Source organism: Larus michahellis, chromosome 3 (genome assembly GCF_964199755.1).
Source record: "Larus michahellis chromosome 3, bLarMic1.1, whole genome shotgun sequence".
NCBI classification, from domain to species: Eukaryota; Metazoa; Chordata; class Aves; order Charadriiformes; family Laridae; genus Larus; species Larus michahellis.
Genome location: NC_133898.1, coordinates 41379309 through 41401721, shown reverse-complemented (window position 1 = coordinate 41401721; position 22413 = coordinate 41379309). Strand labels below are relative to the sequence as shown.

The following is a 22413-nucleotide window of genomic DNA, read 5'->3' as shown; positions in this document are numbered from 1 at the left end:
GAGCATCAGGGGACTGAGATACAAAAATCACCACCTATTAGTTCTCCTTTCAAGGGCTTAAGCTATAATCAGATCTCTGTACACTTTTTTTTTTCCCCCCAAGGAAAGATAGGGAGATAGAAAGATGGATGAAAGTAATTTAAATTCTTAATTCTTCAAGTTCAGTGCTTAAAAATATTTGAGTGAAGGAGAAGATGCAATGTCTAGAAAAACAAATCAACTTTCCAGAGACCATGGTGAAAAACTGTCCTCTTGCAGCATAGCACTGAAGTTATTTGTATGCATTTCCAACAATCTTTAGAACTTTGTAAAAAAATTCCCCACTCTCAAACTCTCACTTATGTATAACATGCATTTTCATTATTTTCTTCCTGGAGTACCACTGAGGTAATTGAACAAAAAAATTATGTACTATACATTCAATGTCCTTTGACATTAACTTTTTATTCAGAAGAATTACTGAAAGATAAAAGGATTCTATAGCTATAAATCTCCCTGTTCCAAAACATCCATACACATTACTAAGGAAGAGAGTAATTATTTTCTCCAGGAGCAGTTTGTTCATTTGTGTTTTTTTAAAATCTAAACTCATTTGATTTATTAATAGACTCTTTCAGAGCATTAGCATATATTTTTACTTTTATAAGAGTAAAAAACAGTCTTTATTAATTAGCTCTATTCCCACTGCTTCCATTAAGTGGCTTATTTTATCAGCACTATCATGTCAGCATTTGCACAAACCACAGTGAAGCTTTTATGCCAGTAATGAACTCGTTCTTAATAAATTCTTACCAGAATCATAGTTTGGTGGCTTCATATCTCCCTGATTCAATTCTGTGCCATATTTTAATTTGTGATATTTAGCCCTGAAAGAAAAGGGAAAAAAAAAGAAAAAAGCTATTAGCACATTTAGAGGGTCTCTCTAAACACATAAATGTCACCTGTCTTCACTTGAAAAAACCACTCCTTTCTTCTAGGATAGGAACAAAACAAAGAAATTATTTAAGCAAGACTTCAGATATGTAATTTTGCTTAATTATTTTTCACAAGCTTGACAAGTAATTGCAAAGTGAATACTGATGAAACACAGGGATCAGAATACTGAAAATTTTACAAAATGTTCTTGCTACTGAAAAGGTTCCTTCCCTGTGGACATGGGCTACTCTGTTTCCCTCCCCGCACCCTCTTCTTTTTTTTTAAGCCATCACTATGAAACATTTTTACTATCCATGTCAATTCAGTGCCCTCTACTTCATATTTCATATTGTCACCTCAATTAAGCAAACCTTAGTTTTATTCTTCAAAATGCTGTGCTTTCCAACAGCAGCAGACCTTCAGTTAGAATTATTCTAAATGAGTTTTAGCACTGACAACAGCACATCTACACCAGTTCCTTTTAAAGCTTCTAGATCTGCCACTCAACCAAGTTCAGAAATGGAGACTTCTCTTCCAAAAATACTAGCCAACAGAAGGCCTATTGTAATAAACCCCACCAAGCACGAGCAGCTAGAAGAGTAGCTACTCGTAGCTAAAAGAAAAAGGGAAATGCTTTTTAATTTGAAAGCTTCATCCAACAGAGTCAGCGTCTATAGTCTTTTAAACACACAAAATAATGCCACTGTAGTACAGCATTACAAATGTACATAAAAGCTTTAAAGATTCATTAGTCTTTTAAAACAGTAAGAGTGAAACTGAGGCAAAGAGAGCCGTAGCCAGTTTCTCTATCTGTTCCCCCTGTTCTTTCGCACTCACTGCAACTTTTGTCGCTATGATTGTTTTCTAAAAAAATGGAAATGTAGACAACTCAAAAAAAATTGATTCCCTAATAAAGCTTTGTAGACATCCATAACTGGGTAGAAAAGTGGCACTCATACTAGTTCCTACCCTGAAAGAAAGGCAGGGAAGAATTCAGGCAATGCAGGCTGGCAATAGTGGGACGACCAACTACCACACACACACCAGCTCCAATGCAAACATACAGAGCTAGGGGTAAGGCAGCAAGATACAGGCTGCAAATGACAAAAAGGAAAAAAAAACCAAACCAAACCAAAAACCGCACACACACCAACATGAAAATGGGTTTGATCAGCTCCACTGATGAAGGGAACGCTACTCACCAGGGAACTCTTCCACTTAAAATTTGTTTTTAAAAAAATTAATGGGTGTGACACTTCATCATTGTATGAGGCAAGTATCATTAAGCTCGAATGACCATATCAAGGAGGACTGTTTTCAAGTTACCTGAACCTCTTGATTGTTTCTCAGACAGCTTCATTATATTACTGTTTTCTTTTGCCTGTTCCTATTTCATCAAGAAAACTCATTACTTCTAACAAAATGATGCCGAGTGAAGCGATGCTTGGGACCTCTTAGGCTTCAGTATCGCCAGTACTAGTTTCCTACTAATCCAGTTGCATTTTAATTATAACAAACATTTAATTCTGGATGAGAAGGATAAGTGCCGAGTGAAGAAATGTTTCTTAGGCATAGCAACAAAGAGAGATGAAGGAACTCCTTCCTCAAGAGCTACAGCACTAAGCTCTAACTCAGCTGAGCAACCAGCAAGGAAAAGAGAAAGGATGCACTTGAAATGTATTAACAGCAATAAGTGAAAGACAAACATTCTGGTCAGTACAGAAAAGATAACAAAGAATAGAACAAAATTAAAGCTGGATGCTTATTCAAAATATTTATCTTTCCTTTTCCAACTATCTGTTTCCTACATCTTAGCAGCAAAGAGATCTTACCCTGGTAAAACAATTGGACTTTATTATTGTTAAATACTGATGCTATGTATACTTTTTCCCCTACCATCACTAATAAAAAGTAATGACTAATCAAAAACTAAGAAGTCCTCTGCTCCGTCACTAACCTACCTCACCAACTTTAAACATACGCTTTGTCAAAAACTTCAAGTTTTTATGCAGACAGCAATTCAAGTGACCTTAATGTTTAATCCATTCTGATTTGACTTACCGAAAGTGAGCAAATATCAATACTTCACTTTAATCTGGATTAGTGACCTATACTGTGGTCTACTCAATTCCTGCAAATAATTTCAGAAAGCAGTTAGTTTTGTGGCATGAGGCATTTGCTTTTAGCTCATGGATCTTATATAAAGTTCCATTATCCTCTATGCATTCACGAATTTTCTTAAAAAAGTTTTGTCAACAATTTTCACCCTGAGAACCAAAGTAAAATGTTTGCTGGGTTTACTGAAAGGATCATTCCCTATGCCTTTGCTATTCCTCAGATCTCTCACCTGTTCTCCAAAATCCATTTTCAAAAATTCAGCCTGCATTTTTTTTAAACTTCTCACTATATCTGTTCCAGTCTGTTAAACAGGTATGCTCATTTTTTAATTTTTTTTTGCTCTTAAATCAACAGTAACATTTTTCTTTCTTCTTATTGAAGTTTTCCTCCCTCATTAAACGCATAATAAAACCAGTTCAGCAAAGTGAGATTATTCAGTCTATGCACATTCTAAACTATTAGTAGCACATTTTCTTTAACTGGTTCCTTCTCATAATACAAGAGTTTTAAAAGCCTTTGTTATTCTTCTTTACTTCAAGAGGATAATCTAGATTACATGGTCTTGTACACTACTGGCCCTTAAATTTACTTTAAGGCCAAGATGGATTAAGACTTCATCCTTAGAAGATTTAACTTTGTATATCACAGGCAGAGACCAATAGAAATACAGATACAGCAGAAGAATCATGTCCTAACAAAGACAGGCAATTGAAGAGCTGATAATCCCCAAAAGCAATCCTTATTTTTAATATTGCTGGGAAAGTTAAAAACAAAAAGCCACAGACCTTTGCTTGCACAAAATGACAAAAAAAAACAAAACAACAACGCCAAACTCAAATCTGTATTAATTAGAAGCAATTAGTATAAATTCAGGTAACTGGGCAAGACACCAGTTAGATGTGAAATAGAAACATGAACACCATATCAGAATACTTGACCCAGTGAACTCATCTTCAGCTACGGTCAGCTTCTAAAGTTCAGAGGAATATTAAAAAAAAAACATCTGTAGAGGTAGCTAACAGTGCATCAGGGAAATATTTTTTATACTTCTTCAGGCAGCAACTATGAGATTTATTATTAGAAACTTTCTTACGGTACAGTTGAAAAAGTCACAGGTATGAAAGACAAACAACCTCCTCCTTTCTAAAGCATACTAGGGAAAGGGCTGAACATAAGGAAAAGACTCCAAGACTAGAAGGGAGAGTCTTCACCTGTTACACATACTGCAATCAAAGGCTATGAAACTTCTCACAAAATAAACTTTAATTCTTTTCTGTAAAAATTCTGAATATAGCTTATTCCATTGGTATGTTTATACTTAACCTATTTCTACAATAACAGAATATCTCCTGCCTACCTCTCATGCTTAATTTCTCCACTTTTTCAGAAATGAGAGAATCCACTTTGTAACAGCTTTAAACTGGCCCTCTGCAGTTCACACTGAACTCTAGTTCACACAGTGCAATACTATTATCACAAAAAAAAGCAAATGTATTTTTTCTATAAATAAGTATAAAGAAAAAAATCAGCTTCTCCAACCTTCATATCATCTGGTCAAAAAACAACGACAGTTGTTTCGGGGCAGGGGAAGGAGAAGGGAAACAATCACAAAGATGAGCCTTTATTATCTGAAATTTCTTCAACTTGGATGATTTACCTTCAATTTCCGAAAATTACATCTGAGTTATTAACAGTAGGCAGAGACTGAAAAATGACTTGAAAATAACAAACTGAAGGATACAACTTTATAGAAGGTATTTTTCATCTGGAAACTAGCCTTCAAGTCGTTTGGAAGAAAGCTATTTTGGGGCTCGGAAACTATGTTACCAGGTAGATGCCCTTACTCAGATAAATATGAATATTACCACTGCTCTGGCTTTTGCACTTCATTACACAACTCTCCTTTTTTGATTAGTGGTATTTTCTTTAAACTGTGTGTCTTCTATGCAAACAGTGCTTGGAGACGTTCGGCATTGCTGCCACAAACACGCTGCTTAGGAAAATGCTAAAAGCTTTCATCCTTCTAAATTTCTTAAGACTGAGGGCAGCGAAATTTTGCTGAATACTTCACACAGAAACGAGTTTGATCCCGATCAAAAAGGGCCACTATTTCTTGGAAATATCTGTCGCCAGACCTGAAGCATCTGATCCAGCTGTGCTGAGGGAGCCTGCCAAAACATCCGTAGAAGATCTGGGAGCCGCCGCCAAACCAAGAGACATAAACAAGAATGACTGCCAGGAACAGCACGGCAAGATATTCTACCCAGAGGAGAAGGCGCCAGCCTTGCGCTGATCAGACACACCAGTGCAGAAAACAACATAAAATTAAATCAAGTGTTTCTAGAGACATGGCTCAGGAGTCCAGTTCTTGGTTGAAATATGTTAAGACAGGAAATGAGCTAGACTAGATGAAATACGACATGTACTTGAGAGGAACAGTACTGCATTTCAGCTAGCTCCTGAAAATCCATAGGAAACAATGCAATTTACTGCTAGTGAAGCTAGTATTGATAAAGTAATAAAAAGTAACCCTCAGCTGCAAACAGCCTCACACTGCAATCTACTGGATGTTGGCAAAACTACATCAAAAATGCTGTTGAACAAATGATAGTGCTTCACTGTTAACTCCCTCCTTCTAAGCTCTTTGCTATTCAGTGTATTAAGACTCTTCAACAGAAATAACTGGGTTTCCTATACACGCAGCAAAAAGATAATCTTACAATTACTAACGCAAAGACCAAAAATGAAACTAAAGATCAGGAAAACATGACAATCCCTCAGTAAAACTCATTTTCTACTTTACTCACTATGAAATTATGTAAGTGCCATGAAATAGAGAACAATGACAATGCTTCCAAACTTGTTTATTTATAGTAAACTTTGAAAACATTTGGTTGATAAAAGAAATGCTGAACACCCACTATACAGAACAGCAGCTCATAAAAGCTTGTAACTGAGAAAAACAATGCCATTCGTTTCCTGCTCATGGTTTCCTGAGAGCATTGTGAACACGGACTACTCTGGCCACAATTTCATATTCTGTTCAGTTACTCATAACTTATTTCATCTAGCTAAGAAAAATTTGGTACACTGCAAGGCCAAGGCAGAAAGGAATGAATGCAGGAATGCTTTCCTGTCCCCTCCCACCGGCACCAACCTTCCCTAAATTTGATCAGCAATGTTTTCCTCCTACCTTGTGGGATCTCATTTTCCATCCCTGAGATCCCATTGGAAAAAGCCAGCATCCCAACAGACTACTGACTGACCTGGCCGACGTCTGATTTAGGAAAATGCTAGGAAAGAGAGCGGTGCTTCCAAGCTCAGTATGCTGCCATTCTTTTAACTATCAAGCAAGAACACTTGCTGGGAGACATTTCCAGCAGAAATAAAAGATTGGTTCTTCAGAAACTGGCAAATAATACTGCTGTATAAAACCACAAACTCACAAATAGCTGTCTCCAGCACACACCATTCACAAGCATCGCATTTACTTTAAAAACCATTGCACACCCATACTGAAACTATCGAACTGGATCTATCAGCTGACTGTAGCCTACTGACCTGAGTAACTGAGGCTAATACCATATACTGTAGAAAAATGCAAGAAAAGATGAAAGATACCTATGTAAAAACTGCTAAAAAGAAACCACTGGGTGTTTTTTCCTAAACCTGACAGTGACTGCTGCGTTAGGATTTAAACATCTTAATTTAGGTGGATTTCACTGAATGCAACTGGGGGACCATTTTCACTATCCATGTGAAAGTTTGATTTTTGATTATAGTTTTTAATCTTACAAAGCTTTTCTGATAGCACATGAAAATGCATTTACATAGTCTGATAATTTTAGATAAATCGCTAATTTGTCTGGATTATGAACACAAAGTATTAGAGGTATCCCTAAGTAATCAGGAATAGCTCCCTCGATTTTAAATACAAGAAATCTTACTGAATTTATATACCATAAAGCATATAGAATCATAGAATGGTTTGGGTTGGAAGGGATGTTAAAGATCATCTAGTTCCAACCCCCATACAGTTAATATCTTTACCTGCACAAGAATGTACTCCATTGCCTCTGTCTTCTTTTAAAGTGACTCTAATCTTTATAATCATGCCTCAAATGTAAGCCTTTCCACGCCTATAAACCTTAATCTCCATTATGCATACATTTGATATTTTTTCTCTGCTGTTTGATAGACGATCAGTGCCATAACAAGCCTGAGCAAAAAGGGTATCTACCTTAAGCATGCCTCCGAGAACTCCTCAAAAGGAGCTGGAGTCCTGAGGCTACTCCTGTCCAGGAAACTGGCTGCAGCTCCATGCTAGTGGATGAATTGGTTGCTACCACAAAGAGCCAAACCGGATGGTATAAATCATATCACATGTGCTAACGCAGCCCATGTAAGATGAGCAAATCTAAATGCAATACAGTGATGTACAACTATTAGTGTCCTTTTTAAATTAGCTAGTAGCAATATCCTATTCCTCGTTTGCATATCACTATATTTCTAATCTTATTTCTACTAATACAAACTATACAGAAGTAGGAATTACCTTATAGGAAAATAGTATGTATGGAATGATTGCTTTGCAGTAGTACCATAAATATACTCAAGGTGAAGCATTTTTAAAAGACATTTGACTAATAAAAAAAAAAGTTAAAACTAAATTTGGCCTAAAATAGATCAGTTGAACCGAAAGACTTCTGGAAGCATGATAAAAAAAACCCAATTTGTTTGCCTCAAAAGATTAGAACAAGAAAGTATACATATGAATAAAATGGTAAAGTAGACTGGGGACTTCTACTGAAATCCCCACGAACAAAGAAACAGACATTTGATTAACTGGTAAACACAAACATTTTTTCACTCCTCCCACAATTAGCTTCCAGAATACATTCCTATAGTGTCTATAATACTGAAAAGACTAAAAATTTAGCAAGATTAAAACCTAGTAACTACTAGACTGTTATTCAAGATTTCAGTTTTCAGACATTATTAAACAAAGCTAGAACTTTGAACAAAAAGAGAATACACTGTAGTTCTGGGGTATAATCTATACAGTTAGGTGGAATTTACCAAGGAAAAAGTATTTATCATTGATCAACCATGAGGTTTATTTGCATGTTTTTGGAGCCATACAATGTTAGATATTGTTTTTACCATAATGCAGATATTTAGACTACTAGGTTTATTTAGTATAATAATATTTGTCAATTTGAGAAATTAATATATACAGAATAAATATTTCTTGGTTTTGTCAAACACAAAGGCAAAATAAAGTATCTGTCTTCAGAATTTCTTCATCATGTACTCATCAATAAAGCAGCATACCTTTCCTGTTTAAGCGCATATTCCAGCATTTTGATTCTTCGCACTAGATCCTTCTTTAGATTTTCTTGTCCTTTCCTTTCACCTTGAAGAAAGGCAATCTGGGCCTGCAAAAGGAAGTGTTCAATTTAGAATCTGCTTCCTTAAAAATATTTAGCATAGCTCTTAAATGTGTGTGTCTCCCCCAAGTTATTTTAAAATTGATTTGTACAGTTCAAAACAAATTAGCTTACTGTGTTTCATAAACATTAAATGCTTAGTCAAAACACTTCATAGATAAGCCTTCTAATCTGCATGCTCATTACAGACAAAAGAAAAAGATAAGAAACAAAGCAATTTTCGTTCATTTGACAGGGTTTATTTCCTCTCTTGGCTAAACATTCAATAAAGGATAAGGAATAGATAAAATAAGCATACAAAAGCCTTCAGCAGATAAAAGCATTTACCAACAATAAGCAAGAAAAGATGATAAAGTATTTCTGCTTACTAACTGTAGTAGTATATAATTAGCGTACAGTTCTATTGATACGTTAGATACATGATACCAGTCAAAGAACTAAAGTACAGCATGTTCAGCTAAAAGAAGAAAAAAAAAAAAAAACTGTTTGCAATACAGTGCCAAGTGTTAATTATAATACTTACTAAAATAGGTTAAAGAAAGCTCTCCAGAAAGACTGTAATTAAGAGAGAGATGAAATGGAAAACAAGGAAAGGTATTTTGGTGAGGGAGACGAGGAGAGAAATGGTATATAAGTACATAGAAGTGGAAAACAGACAACGTTTATTGACTTCCAGAAGAGAATAAGTATTTAGCTGCCTGTGAAAAATCTTCTTTAAATAGAAAATGATGATATATACAAGATATTCATTCCTAATCATAAAGGCAGAACTACCTGCTTTTGTACCTCATGCTCAAATCAAGTCCTTTTTAAGAGGCAGGTTCTTGTGCTCTCTCAACTCACGAATACACTTTTATACAAAAATACCTATGGGCAGTCACCACTTCACACCTCGGCCTCACCTGCATTGTGAACTGCCTGCCATTTGCAGAATCAGAAGCCTTCTGCCACCTTTGCAGCTAAGTCTCCAAGTATCTCAGCTGTCTCCTGAGAAGCACAAACAGGATAAAAGGCAACTGGTCTAAACCATCAGCTGTTGAACGTGAAGACCAGTACACTCTTCATTTAGATAAAGGCCCATCGCCGTTCTATAAGCAGTGTTTTCTACAGGTACTGCAGTCTCTACCAATCTGTAGGGAAAGCTTGGGAGAATCAAGGAGGAGTATCCTCTCCTCACCTGCCACAACCTTGCGAGCAGCCCCCAGATAATTTAGTTAATGGAGACAGACACTTCTAAAGAATAGCTTAATCTGACTTCAGATTTTTACCCCAAGGCAAGAAAAACAGTGTCTGCAAGTGCCATTTTCTCTCCACCAACTACAAAGGGAATGCACACAACAAACTCGACTGGAGTTTGGAGATCAGGCAAGACGGATCTTACTCCAAAAGGCCATTTGCTGGTAGCCAGCTATAGCAGCTGCTCTAAAATATGACACCAGCTGACATAATTTCATTGCTCAAGTACAGCCAGTAAACAGCGTGACAGACACCTGAAGAATCCTTAACCACCAGTCACCAACTAGAGCAGCCAGTTTATGATGAGTGAAAAAAACACTGGCTGATCTCCAGTGAAGTCGGTCTTCACCTTCAACGGGGGAAAAGGCATCCGACTGCCAAAAAACACCCTCATCTGAATTAAAAGAAAGGCCTCTGTCACCCTGGCATCAAGCTTTTCCTCACTTAACACTGAAACTGGGATGAACAAAAAAACTTCAACTGAATTCTAAAGTTCATTTTTTGCTCAGGTTTAGGGAAAGGCACAGAAGACAGAAATGCTGGCTTTGGAGTCAGCATTTCCTACCCTGAAGAACGTAACAGTGCAAGAAGCACGTCAGCTCAACAAGGTCACCATCCTTCTCAGTAACAAGAGGAACACTTCAAGCACATACAAGTTAGTTTGCAGTAACTGTACAGACACTCAGACTGTAATGCATATACTAGTGCATTGCAACAGTAATTTCTCTCTCCCTGCTTCCAAACAGGTCCAGCAGAAATAAACAAGTGCCCTTCTAGCCAAAAAGTGAGAGAACATCACAGTATACTATTAAAAATACTAAAACATGATGTATACATGCACTTGACTGGAATGAAAAAGACCATCCAATGCCATCAGGACACAAGCTGAGGTGATCTATAATATGACCTGCTGTCTGCAAGCCATTTCTAGCTAAGAACAAACTGACCGAACAGGCTGGAATGAAGCATTTTTACTGGGCAGGTCGGCAAAGGACAGCCAGGAATGGCCTGGCTCATGCACTGCTCTACCTACAAGGGTCAGGCCAGCATTACCATGATAACAATTGAGGTTAAAGTCGTCTTCCACTGGTAACAGCCTAAACAGAGAAAAAAAATAATGCAACTTCTCAGTAGTTTTGACAGCTTACTTTTGTAAGAAAAAAGAGATTTAAATGGATTTGATTAAGAAATATCATACGACACCTCCTTCATGTGAAAATGATCTTCTGATACAGGACAGGCCCGGCTCTGTGACTTATTGGACCAATCATTTGAGAATCCAAATTCAAACCTGTTACCAGAAGATTCTTAAGCACATAAAATAATGTAAATGTTCCTAACTTTATGTCCGGAGCTGAAACATCTATGCCGTATGTTTCAACACAAAGGAAAAGGATTGTGCTTTACCTCTTCAGGGCCACTGGCAGACTGTATATGTTATACACATATTGCATAGGAAGAAATATTAATTGATTCTTTGGACATTTTTTATTGTCAGTCGTATGACAATGCTCTCACTGATGTCCTCTAACTTTTCTTTTTCCTGGACTTCCAAGAAATCCTTGTGTTTACTCCTTGAAAAGCATGGCCCGAGAGCCATCTCTCCAGACCTGCACAAGCTTACTGCCAGGATCTTTCAAGATTATATATACACATATATATATATAGGTGTTATATATACATCTACACACTTTACAGATCCGTAGCTTTATTGGTAAATCAAGAAACAGACAAGTATACTAGAGAGCCTGAGAACAATTTTGCTCTCTCTCTAGAGGCTGCACAGTTTCTAGCATAGTTTGTTCATGCTTTTCTTCTGAGTGGCATCCTCATAGACTCATTATTTTTGAGAAATTCTAGCTCTGAAAATGGGAATGCTTAGTCATTTTCATAATATACAGAAAGTAAGAAGAATATTCCCCCTCTTTCCCACAGGATGTTAGTAACCCTTATCCCTCATCTATATAAGTACTGGATAATTACAATTAAGTCAGCCTCAGTGGACAACAAAACGTCATTTATATATGTAAGCTTGAATTTTACTTAAGAAATTCTTAACAATAATATTCAGGTTTATTTGTAATGCACATAAGGACAGCATTAAAATAATAACTGAAATTCTATACTAACAATAATACTGTAACAGTCCATGTGTCATAAGCAGATTTCATTCTTTACAATGTTTGGCAATTAACTGAAAATATACCAAAGAATCTAAATGTTCACACCATAAGTAAAACAACTTGTAGTATAAATGAAAACCGAATAAATGAATACACCGAGTTCAAATATGGAAAATGACAAATTATGAGATCTAGCAGTATTTTCTGTCTCTAGAACAAAACAGTGATAACTCTAGGTTTACTGTTTCTGATTAAAATATTTATCCAGTACCCGTCTAAATGTCTGTGTAAACATTTAAAGTACAAGAGGTCTGGGTTTAAACACGATGAAAAGTGTAACTGAACTGCACAACTACAGTTTTCTTATAATTTGGATGTAAATGACAGCATTTTATCAGTAGACTGAGACTGCACAGGCCATTTCCCATGGCTGCAGCTTTATCGCGAGTCAATCCTGAAGCCTGCGCTACCTGAGGGAGCAGGAGAGCAAAGAAGGATCGCTTCCGCCTTGAATGATCTGCAACACTGTTCTACACTGGTGTTTGGGCCACTCCTGGGAAGGTTTGCCAAAAATTTCAAGAATTCACAAATATGCCCAACAAACAGGTTCTGCGACAAATGACCTTCTAGCTAATAAGGTTAAAATGCATCAAGTTGTAAGCGAGTCACCACAAACCTCTAAAACGCCTACGGGGATCACACAAAAATTCGTATTGTGCCTTGCTTTATGGGTGGGGCGCATCGTCTCCATAAAGCGCCCGGCCCCGTTGGCTCCGCAGCGAGGAATCAAGGCAGCATCCGCCTCAAGTTTATTCCAGGCTAAGTGCTACAAGTTACTGTATTACAGATCAACTGTTAAATTAAAATCAAGTGAGTCGGGAGAAAAAAAAAAAAACAAAACCAGAGAATATTGGGAAGAAAGATGCCCAGAACAGCCTATTTCAGTTACAATTGTATAGTGCAGTATTATTTTTTTTTTTCACTTTATCTCCTTAAAGTTTTTAGTATTATCAACTGCAACAAAACTTGGAAGTTTCATGCACATCCAGTCTAAATTAATAGCACTCTAGATACCTTAACTATTCCACTTCTTTACCGGGAGATTTTAAAAATAACATTCATTTTTATGTTAAAAAAAATAAAAGTCTCACGTGCAACAATACTGTTGTTTTAAGAAATTCCCCAAAAGACTCTAAGGTCACATTACTGGGAAGTGGACAAAAGGGTGAGGTAATGTTTTAGGTAACACAGGGTTAGAAACATTTTTTAAAATGTTGTTGACTTCCTAATACAGGCTTAGCAGCCATAACAATATAATGGAATAATTAAATTCCATCTTAAGAAATCTGGATTTTACCAATGTTTTGAAACATAAACTGAAATTTAAATTTCCCGGAACCAGCAACCACAACAACAAGGATGTTAAAAAGTATATTATATCTGCACACCTTCTTAGGCTGACACCTTGACATTACAGAAAGGCAAGAGATTAAAAAAAAAAATTTTCCTTTAACAGAAAATGTTTTAAAAGAAACAATATTGATGTCTGCTAAACAAATGATGCACGTTTAATATCAACATCCATCAGTTCCTGAATTTCACAGCTATTTCAAGTTAAAAGGTGATTTTTACTGTAGGGTTTTTTTAATTCTTAAGACTCAAGAACTACAAAAAGCCTTTCCATTGTTTTCTTTTAAATATTTATCTTAATATTTTAAAGTAAACGTCACTTCAAATTTATGGGCGCTTGAAAGTCAATAGGCATCATTTGACAAAGTAAGAGCTACTAAGACGTGCAGTTCTGTGTATACTGCTTCCATAATTCAAGAACAAGGTCTTCACAGGTTGAGACAAAAACTGACAGAGAAAACCGCAAGAAAACTATTGCAAAAAATAGGTAGCTGCTAAAATAACTAAAAACATATACAGATGAATGAGCCTCAAACAGTTGTTCTAACTGGTCTACCAGAAGGATTCTGCAGGCTGCCGGGGTGCTCAGTATTGTAGATTATAGTTGGCTCACTCAAGCGCTACATATTTAAGTATATTTGTAAATTCGTGTAGGTATGCCTGGGGGCGAAGGGGGCGTGAGAGCAGAAGAGATAAAAAACAGGTGCAGGGGAGAAGGAAAACATCAGTGGTCTAGTACAACTGGCAAACCATTTTTCAGGCACCACACTTCACAGTGCAACACACACCCACTAGCACTCCGTGCACAGAGAGGCTAGGATGCTTTTGAAGCGCCTGTAGCCATTTACAGTAACACAAAACTGAAGCGGGGCCACAGGCTGAAACGAGCGGCAGGTACCGAGGCGCATTTAGCTTCATCCCGCACAGAAGCTCTTCACCCCATTTATCACCCGCACGCTCACGCTGGATGATAGCGCCTCGTGGGACTAACACACAGCATAATCTACTGGCAAATTATTTTTGCTGGACTTCTCAGAGATGTCCTAACACCAGCATCAGAGCTAAGCCCTGAAAAAATTAAACCATCCAAGAGATCAAAGATTTAGCTCATGGTAAAAAAAGATGATTGAAGAAGCCACTTCCATTCTTCATCTCTTTGAAAAGACTGTTTGAAAAACAATTTCTTATCAGTGAATTCAAAATTCCTAATAGATCACCCAGAATCAAAAATTATTTAGTAATTTATTCCTGGCAATACCTTGATGACTAAATTAAGCATTTCAACCAACAGGAAGACTTCTCTTTCTGCAGTTTGAAGTGTTTTACTGGGCAGATCTCTGTACAGATAGCCAGTCTTTCTTTTATCCACTCTTCAGTGCTGCCTTTCACTGTTCTAACAACTGCAAACATCAAAATATTTGCTGAGTTAGCCAAGCAATATATATTCAGCTTATTTAATCATTCTTCATAAGTAAAAATCTCCTGTAATTTTCCAGTCATTTTTGTAGTACACTTATTTAAGTGGTGAGCATTAACTTCCCCCCCGCCCCCCGACTTTGAATCCCAGAAGCATGTTCCATGTAAACTGATGTAAGGACAAAAAGAGAGCAAGTTTTAAATGTGATGTAATTCCATAGGTAACACTGCAGTGACACGTCACAAAATAATTGCATATTATGAGCTGAAGTCCAAATTGGAAAGGAATTATATTTGAGCATTTGCACTGGCTGTAGAAGAAAGGCAGACATGCAGCAGCAGCAGTCAGCACCAGGACTGATAAATAGACTTAGGGCCCACATGGCAATGGAGGTTCACAGGCTGAATGAAACCCTTGGGGTATAGCAAGACAAGGGGAACATATCTGGAGGAGATCTGTTGATTTGGCTGTAGTAACAAAAAGAGGAGCGAATCAGACTTGACCGCAGGACCGTTTGCAAACACTCCTGTTTCTCGTCCCTCCAGCCAGGAACAGCTACTCCTTGTACTCCAGGACGCACCACCACCCTGAACTGACTACGGCGTCAAGCCAAACAGATATAAAAATAACCGATTTTGCTCTCACCTCCTGTTTACAAGCTTGGATATGAATATTGTGCATGCCATTTTTGTTCCAGTGCTTTTGCAATCCTGCCCTATGTGACTGCCCTGAAGTGAAATATATTCCTGGCTAAGAGCAGAAAAAAAGCAGTCTTTCCACACTGCAATCTTTAATTCAACTTCTTTCTCACTGCGTTATTTTAAAAATATTCAATGTTAGTTAGCATATAGCAAAATTTTCAAATAGGAAAAGAACATCTTCTAGATGAATCCATCTACAAGCCCATACAGAAAAGGTCACGATGACAAAGTGAACCTTTGTTTTCACATTTCAGATAATTTTTTTTCTAGCGTATTGTCTGCAAAGCTTGGATCCTGAAGTGATTCAGAAGAGCTGTTTCAAGTATCTAAGCACTTCTCAGCATTTAAAAACAAAACATAAAAATCCTTCATTTATGTCTAAGTCAGTTCTTGCCACTTTTTGGCTAAGGAACTTAGAAAGGAGGACTTGTGAAGCCAAATACGTTGAGTAGGTTGCTGACCGATACCTATTTTCTCAGAAAACAGTGTATGGATATCAATTTTAGTTGAGGCTTGGCATCTGTAGAGCCTTATTTCTTTTAGCATTAAATTAAGATGAACCAAAAGTCTCTTGAGATGCATGTGATCTTCCTTGGGGAATTTTACACAGCCTGTTCTAGAATTAGTAAGTAAAGTTTCAGTGTCTACTGAAATGCCAATAAAGGCTAAGTTATATTTGCAACTTGTTGTTCAAACAGTGCAAAGTTACTTACCCCTGATGCAATAAAACTGACATGAGCCAAGAGCTTCAACAGAAAAAGGAGGGCTACAATTTTAGAAGGACAGAGAAATTGATTTAAATTATAAACACACACTAGTAAAGACACATAGGATGTTTCACTATATGCTAACCTCTCATCGAGCCTAGAATATAACAGCGTATTTCATTTTTGCTTAATTCAACAATTCTAAAGCAAATCATGAAAATCAGAAAAACCTCTACTTTTTTAAAGCATAACTTTCTCCAAATAGTGTTTTTAAGATTTAAAGACCATGTGGAGACAATGTAACATTGCAAAACTGTTTGTTCATGCCACATCAATATTTACAGCAGCACTTTCCTAAAAGAATTAGGGCCACTTAAGAAACACTTTTTCATTACATTTAAACTAAGTGACAGGTTTAACAGATTTGAGAAGAATAGGAAAATCTGATGCTGGGAAATGCTTGGATCATTTATGCAATTAAAAAAAACCCAAAACTACTATAAAAACCAGGTACAGACCTGCAAAGGACCAGTCTCATCAGTTTATATTTACATTCTACTTCTCTACAAAAGCCAAACACTTCTATAATGCAGCGCTTTTGTCACTGAACATTTAATCCCACTAGTCCTCCCAGCCTAAATAAAACAAGGCATGACAGTTTATCAATTGAGATTAGCTGGCAATCATGCATATAAGCAAACAGGAAAGAAGAGTACAGAAGCTTCTCCGCTTTGCTTCGCGTGAGTTTGGCAACTAGAAAGTTTGCTAAAAAAACTTAGCAAAAGAAAGCATCTCTGGTAGTCACTGAGACCCATTAAGTATCATCTTTCACAACTAAACACGCCTCAGTATTGTGATCATGACTTATTTTCTTCTGCCTTTCTTTTGATTTATCTGACACATTTGAAACAATAAAGTTGAAAATATTGTCCTTCTGGGGTGGAGAGGAATTTGACATTAATCACTGTTTTCTTTGTAATAGCTGCCTTATGAGAAAAAATATTTTATCAAAGACTTCCACAGCACTTGTGCCAATTCATCTTTCACAGAGAACCTCAGAGATTCGACCCACATCATATTCAAAAATCTTATACACAACTTCTTCAAACTGTATTTTATCTTCTATTTTATTGGCCAAACCAAATCCTTTGGAACCAAAACTTCTTCCAACTGTATTTTATCTTCTATTTTATTGGCCGAACCAAACCCTTAGGAGTTTTCCATTCACTAAATAACTGATTTCATCAACTCACCGCTCATTACTTTTTCTCTGAACAATATTTGCAGATTATCCAGCTATCGGAGTGACTTTTAACTAGAAACTTAATCCAATAAGAGGACCGTTATCTAAAAGCCAACAAACTGTAAATATCAACTATTTCTGAATCAAGTAACGAATGTCCTAAACCACACTATAAATAGCCACAGCCATCTGTCTGATTTGCCCCTTCTCCTCATTACTCTAACTTGTCTATCTCCAAGGACACAATCTTACCACGAAGCGCGCCTGGTTTCACCGCCTGCCTCTTGCCTCAGAAAAGCAGCAGCAAGGGGGAGGATCACCATCCGTGACCCCCCAGAGAGCTAACATCACTCAATCTGACTTCCATGACCAACCTCAAGTGCTTATCTATTATTTCCATCACATTCCTTCTATTACAGTTGTTCCCTATCATTTAACCACGTTTTATGTCATTTCATTAACTCTTTCCCTGCCATTTGGGTGTTTTTGTTTTTCTTTTGGCACTGCCTTATAAGGAATATTTTTAACACAGTTGTGGAAAGACAAGCACGTTGTATCCACCCATTCTCCATAACTTCCTTGCAAATCTTTGCAAAGTAAAATTTGCCTAGGAAAAATATTTTTAACATAACCCTATCAGGTCCCACTACTCCAAAGCAGTCTACTACTCTAAAGAAAACAGCTATCAGTTAGAAGAAATGAAAATTTTAGTAGTGAAGAGGACAAACGCTAGAAAATTCCTTAGCAGGACACGGGGTGTCTATACACGCAGTTACATACAGCATAGCAGTTTGTTGCAATTTAGAACATTTGTGAAATGCGGAGAAATGCCAAGTCTGCAAATCAGCATTTTTGCCAGAAAAATGTTTGTCAGAAGCAAAACTTTCCACAGCAACATATGCATTGCTTGCAGAGACAAAATTCCTAGTCAAAACAAAAGCCATTCGCATGCACACACACACACACACACACAAAGCCTTCCGAGCTCACCCAGCCCAGAAGAAGCAGAGCTCAGCAGCTTTGTCGCTTGCTGGGACAAGGACGCCATTGGCAGCGCTCGGCTCCATGGGGGTCCCAGCCGCGGGGGCAGAGTTCCCACCGCTCCCCTCCAGGGGTGGCAGATGGCTAATTAAATTCCGCAGCAGAGAATCACCCCCAGCCAGTCAGAAGATGTATGGTTAAGGCAAGGACACCAATATGGAAGGCATTTCAAACCCTGCTTGCCTCAAGCAAAGACCGGCATTTCAGTGCCCTGCATATGCATTTGATCAAACTCTCGGCTGTTTTGGGATGGGCTTGTCCAATACATAATGACAACTCTGAAATGTCTCAGAAACATGGTCCAGAAAAATGCAGAATGAAAAAAAAAAATTTGAAGTTTAAAACTTTTGCAGAACAGGAAACCCTTTCTTGTCAACTCTCCCAAGCAGCTGCTAGAAGAACCTCAGAAAAGGAAAATTACTCACTTCTAAAGAGATACGAAAATAAATTACAACATTCTAAAATGCAGATTGTGAATACTAAAGTGACGATTAATAATGGTAGTATTTATTGTAGTGAACTACTTCACAGGGCATCATGAAAGTTTATTCTTAGAATAATTTTTCAATCTGCAGATGTCAAAGTACCATAAACAGAATGCAAGTATTAAAAGTGAAATATATAATTAGCAGATAAGCTGGATGAATCTGTTTTCATTCTGATTTGAAATACACAGCTTATGAATGAAACTTGCATAGATCTAAATATTGATATCCTCTTTTGCCCTGAATGAGGAAGATTATATAATAGAGACAACAATAATTTGAAAACCTCATGAAAAATAATTAGAAATTCAGTGTAAACATGGATATTTGCCAGGGAAAGCAAAATATAGGCACTTGATATGAAGAGAAACCTTGCAAATGCAGTATTAGACCAGTAACTAAGAACAGAGAGTAAGCTGCCTGGGCCTGCCAACTCATGTATGTTATAAACTCCAGGAAAGGGGTGTGTGTATGTGTCACCTGAACAACCATCACATAACGCAACAGAAAGGTACTCTACCTGAATATCACATTTAGTTCCACACAATTAATTACAAGTAAAAGGAAAAAAAGATAAAATAAAAAGAAGCCTAGAGGAGAAGAAAACAAAGATAGGAAGTCACAGTGGGACTGACTGACAAGGTGTTTTTCAGAGACAGAGTACAGCTTAACTAGCCAACAACTACAGAGCAGAAGCCAAGCATGGTAACACTGTGGCATAAAGTATCTGAAGTATCTCAACATCATGACAGGTAGGAAACTGGAGATAAAAAAAGGTCAACGCTACAGGATGAATTGCAGATAAAAATGTATGGGATACTACAACAACCTTACAAAATAAGTTCTCTGCCACACAGCCTCCCAAGAGAGCAGATAATCTAACATTTAAATTTACATTGGATGGAAGACTAGTAAAGTAGAATCAGGAGCACTGCATCTTTCTCTCGAGAGAGAGAAACTGCCCGACCTCAAATTTCCATTATTCTGTTAAACACTTCCAAATATACGGGCCAACGAAAGGCTTCAGAAGCAGCACGGAACCGGTTTTTAATTAACGCTGCTCATCCTTCAGCTGTACATGTACAATTTCTAAAAGCCATCCTGTAGCTGCTGAACCCCGAACACAGACCTCTCACATGGATCAAAGAACATTCAACTGCAAATGGTCACAGCAGACACAACGCCTGATGTCTATAGAGGCAGCCAAGAATTTTGCACCTTTCTGAACATGACTCCGCAGCAGATAAATGCTGTTACAGCTTGTGGCAATGCCAGGCACAGCTAATTATAACTTTATTGAGATGTTTTGGCAAGAACCAAAGGCGTTCAAGCAAACAACTTGTAATCAGGTTATATTCACAGTTCTGCCACTGATAACGCATGACTTTGGCAAATAGTTTAAATACTCTACTTCTTTCCTCTGCTCTCATCCATAACATTTACCAAGCTTTTGAGGGATACTTGGGGGAGGAGGAATGGCATGCTAGCCTCTGTTGATGGGCACTAAAAATATGCAAAGTGTCATTACTGTTAACACACTGGCAGAATTTCTTAGGTCCTATGAAACAGATTTTTTTTTTTTCTCCAAAGCCATTTCTGAGATCTACATCAGCTATGAAAAAATGTCAAGACATTTACAAGACTTCACTGGATATGCGACACGTGATGTTCTTCTTATATGTAGCTAAGCTAATAACTTTCTACATAGTATTTACTGGATGCAGTGAACAGAAGCATGATTCAGTTACTAATGAATTTTTCATTGAATCATTGAAGTTAAAATAAAAATTACTCTTTTGTCCTCAGGACCACTTCCTTTAAATTCCTACAAGGGAACCCTCAGCGAATGTCACATCTGCCACCCTTCACAGAGCAGTCATTTGATGTTACCATAGGAAGTAAATTAAAAAGGCGACTTCCCTACTAATTAAAAAAAAAAAAAAAACCAAGAAAACCAAAACCAGAGAAGTAGTTCGCATTGCTAAAGAGGCTGAAGACTCTCTTGACAAAGACGGCACTTTCAAGGAAAGACACAGAAAGAAAAGAGATGGACAGGAAGCAAGAGACAAAGAAGAGAGACCTAAAAAGGAAGCCGAGCAGACACTTTTCAGTCTCAAACGTGGCCAACTGAGGACCAAACAGTGGGCTGCTGGTCGTGTGGACAGCGCTAAGGTTTACAACAGAGATTTTCTTGTGAAGAAAGCCAAAGAGGAACAAGGGCGACGGTTGCATTATCGGCTGTTATTTGAGTTAACGTAAGGAGCCCATCACTGAAGTGTCTGGCAGCCCTGGCTCCAGGCCAGCAGTTCACAAGTTCTTTAACCACAAGATCACTATCAGCCCTTTAATGCATTAATGAGCGTATCAACCCCACTGCTTTTCAAAGGAAAACACAGTGTAACGTGTCCCGCAATTACCAAAGGACTTGCGGCCGGTCCCGCAGGCCTGGCCCAGGGGGGCCGAGGGCCCAGAGGGGCTGCGAGCCAGCACCGAGGGACGGGAGGGAGGGGAACAACACACAATTTTTAACAGTGGCTTTTGAAACTGGTGACGAGTTGAGGCAGCCAGCCATGGAGGGGCACCCGGAAAACTCCGGAGAAGCGGCCGGAGCGGCGCGGCGGGCCGGGGCCGCTCCCCTCAGGGCCGGCCGCCATGTCACGCCCCTCAGCCCGGCGGCGGCGACGGGGGGCGGCCGCTCCCCTCCGGCTGCGCAGGACCGGGATCCCCCAGCCCTGCGCAGCCGGAGGGTAACAGCCGCCCGAGCGATGACGGACGGGGGGGGACAGGGGGAGCGAAGGAGGTCGCGGGTGTTACCTGCAGCTCCGCCCGCTCCGCCTCCCACTCGGCGCGCTCCGCCTCGAAGCGGCCCCACTCGTGCTGCAGGAAATGCAGGATGCCCGGCACGCTGTACTGAGCCCGGGACGCCGACAACGGCGCGGCGGCTCCGGTGGCTGAGACCCCCCCGCCGCCTCCTCCTCCTCCTGCTGCCGCTGCGGCGGCCGCTGCTGCCGCCGCCTCGCCCGGCTCCAACCCCGGCCCGCCCGCCGGCGGCGGCAGAAGCAGAGCGTTATTATTGTTGTTGTTGCTGAAGAAAACGCCGGGCCCCGCTTGCTCGTCCATGGCCGGGTCGGGTCTGCCACGCTCCCCGCCGCCGCCCCCTCCTCCTCCTCCTCCTCCCTCCTCCTCCTCCGCCGCCAGCCGCCGCCCGCACCCAGCCGCGTCCCGGCAGCAGCAACAACCTGGGCGCGTCCCGCCCGCCCTCACCGCCTGACAGCCGCCCCCGCCGGCTGCTACGGCGGCCCGGCGGGGACAAGCCCAGAGAGCGATTCGCCCCGGCCCCCTCCGCCGGCGGCATTCTGGGAAATGTAGTTCCGCGGCGGGGCGGCCGGCGGGGGAGAGAGGCAGGGAGGTTTTCCTCAAATCCCCTTTTTCTCCTCCGCGCTGCCCGTATTTCGAGGAATGACGTCAGAGCGAGCGAGCCTCATCCCCGTGACGTGCCATGCTGGGGTATAGAGAGGGGCATGGCGGCTGGGAGCAGCAGCGGGAGCAGGGATTAATCGTAATCTC

The 22413-nt window shown here is 39.2% G+C and overlaps 1 protein-coding gene across 6 annotated transcripts in view; it reads right to left on the bottom strand.

The window, feature by feature from the left end:
- Positions 1-22019, bottom strand: part of STRN (striatin) — a 66084-nt gene extending 44065 nt beyond the window's left edge. For 5 of the 6 annotated variants that reach the window (XM_074579901.1, XM_074579902.1, XM_074579903.1 and 2 more), the window contains exons 1-3: positions 21661-22018; positions 8368-8471; positions 793-866 (exon numbers count right to left, since the gene is read on the bottom strand). In XM_074579901.1, the coding sequence (XP_074436002.1) occupies positions 793-866; positions 8368-8471; positions 21661-21966 (484 nt within the window). In that variant the 5' untranslated portion in view covers positions 21967-22018. Of the gene's footprint in view, positions 1-792; positions 867-8367; positions 8472-21660 lie in introns of all 6 variants that reach the window. The other variant, XM_074579906.1, reaches the window with a different exon arrangement.
- Between the last annotated feature and the right edge of the window lie 394 nt (positions 22020-22413).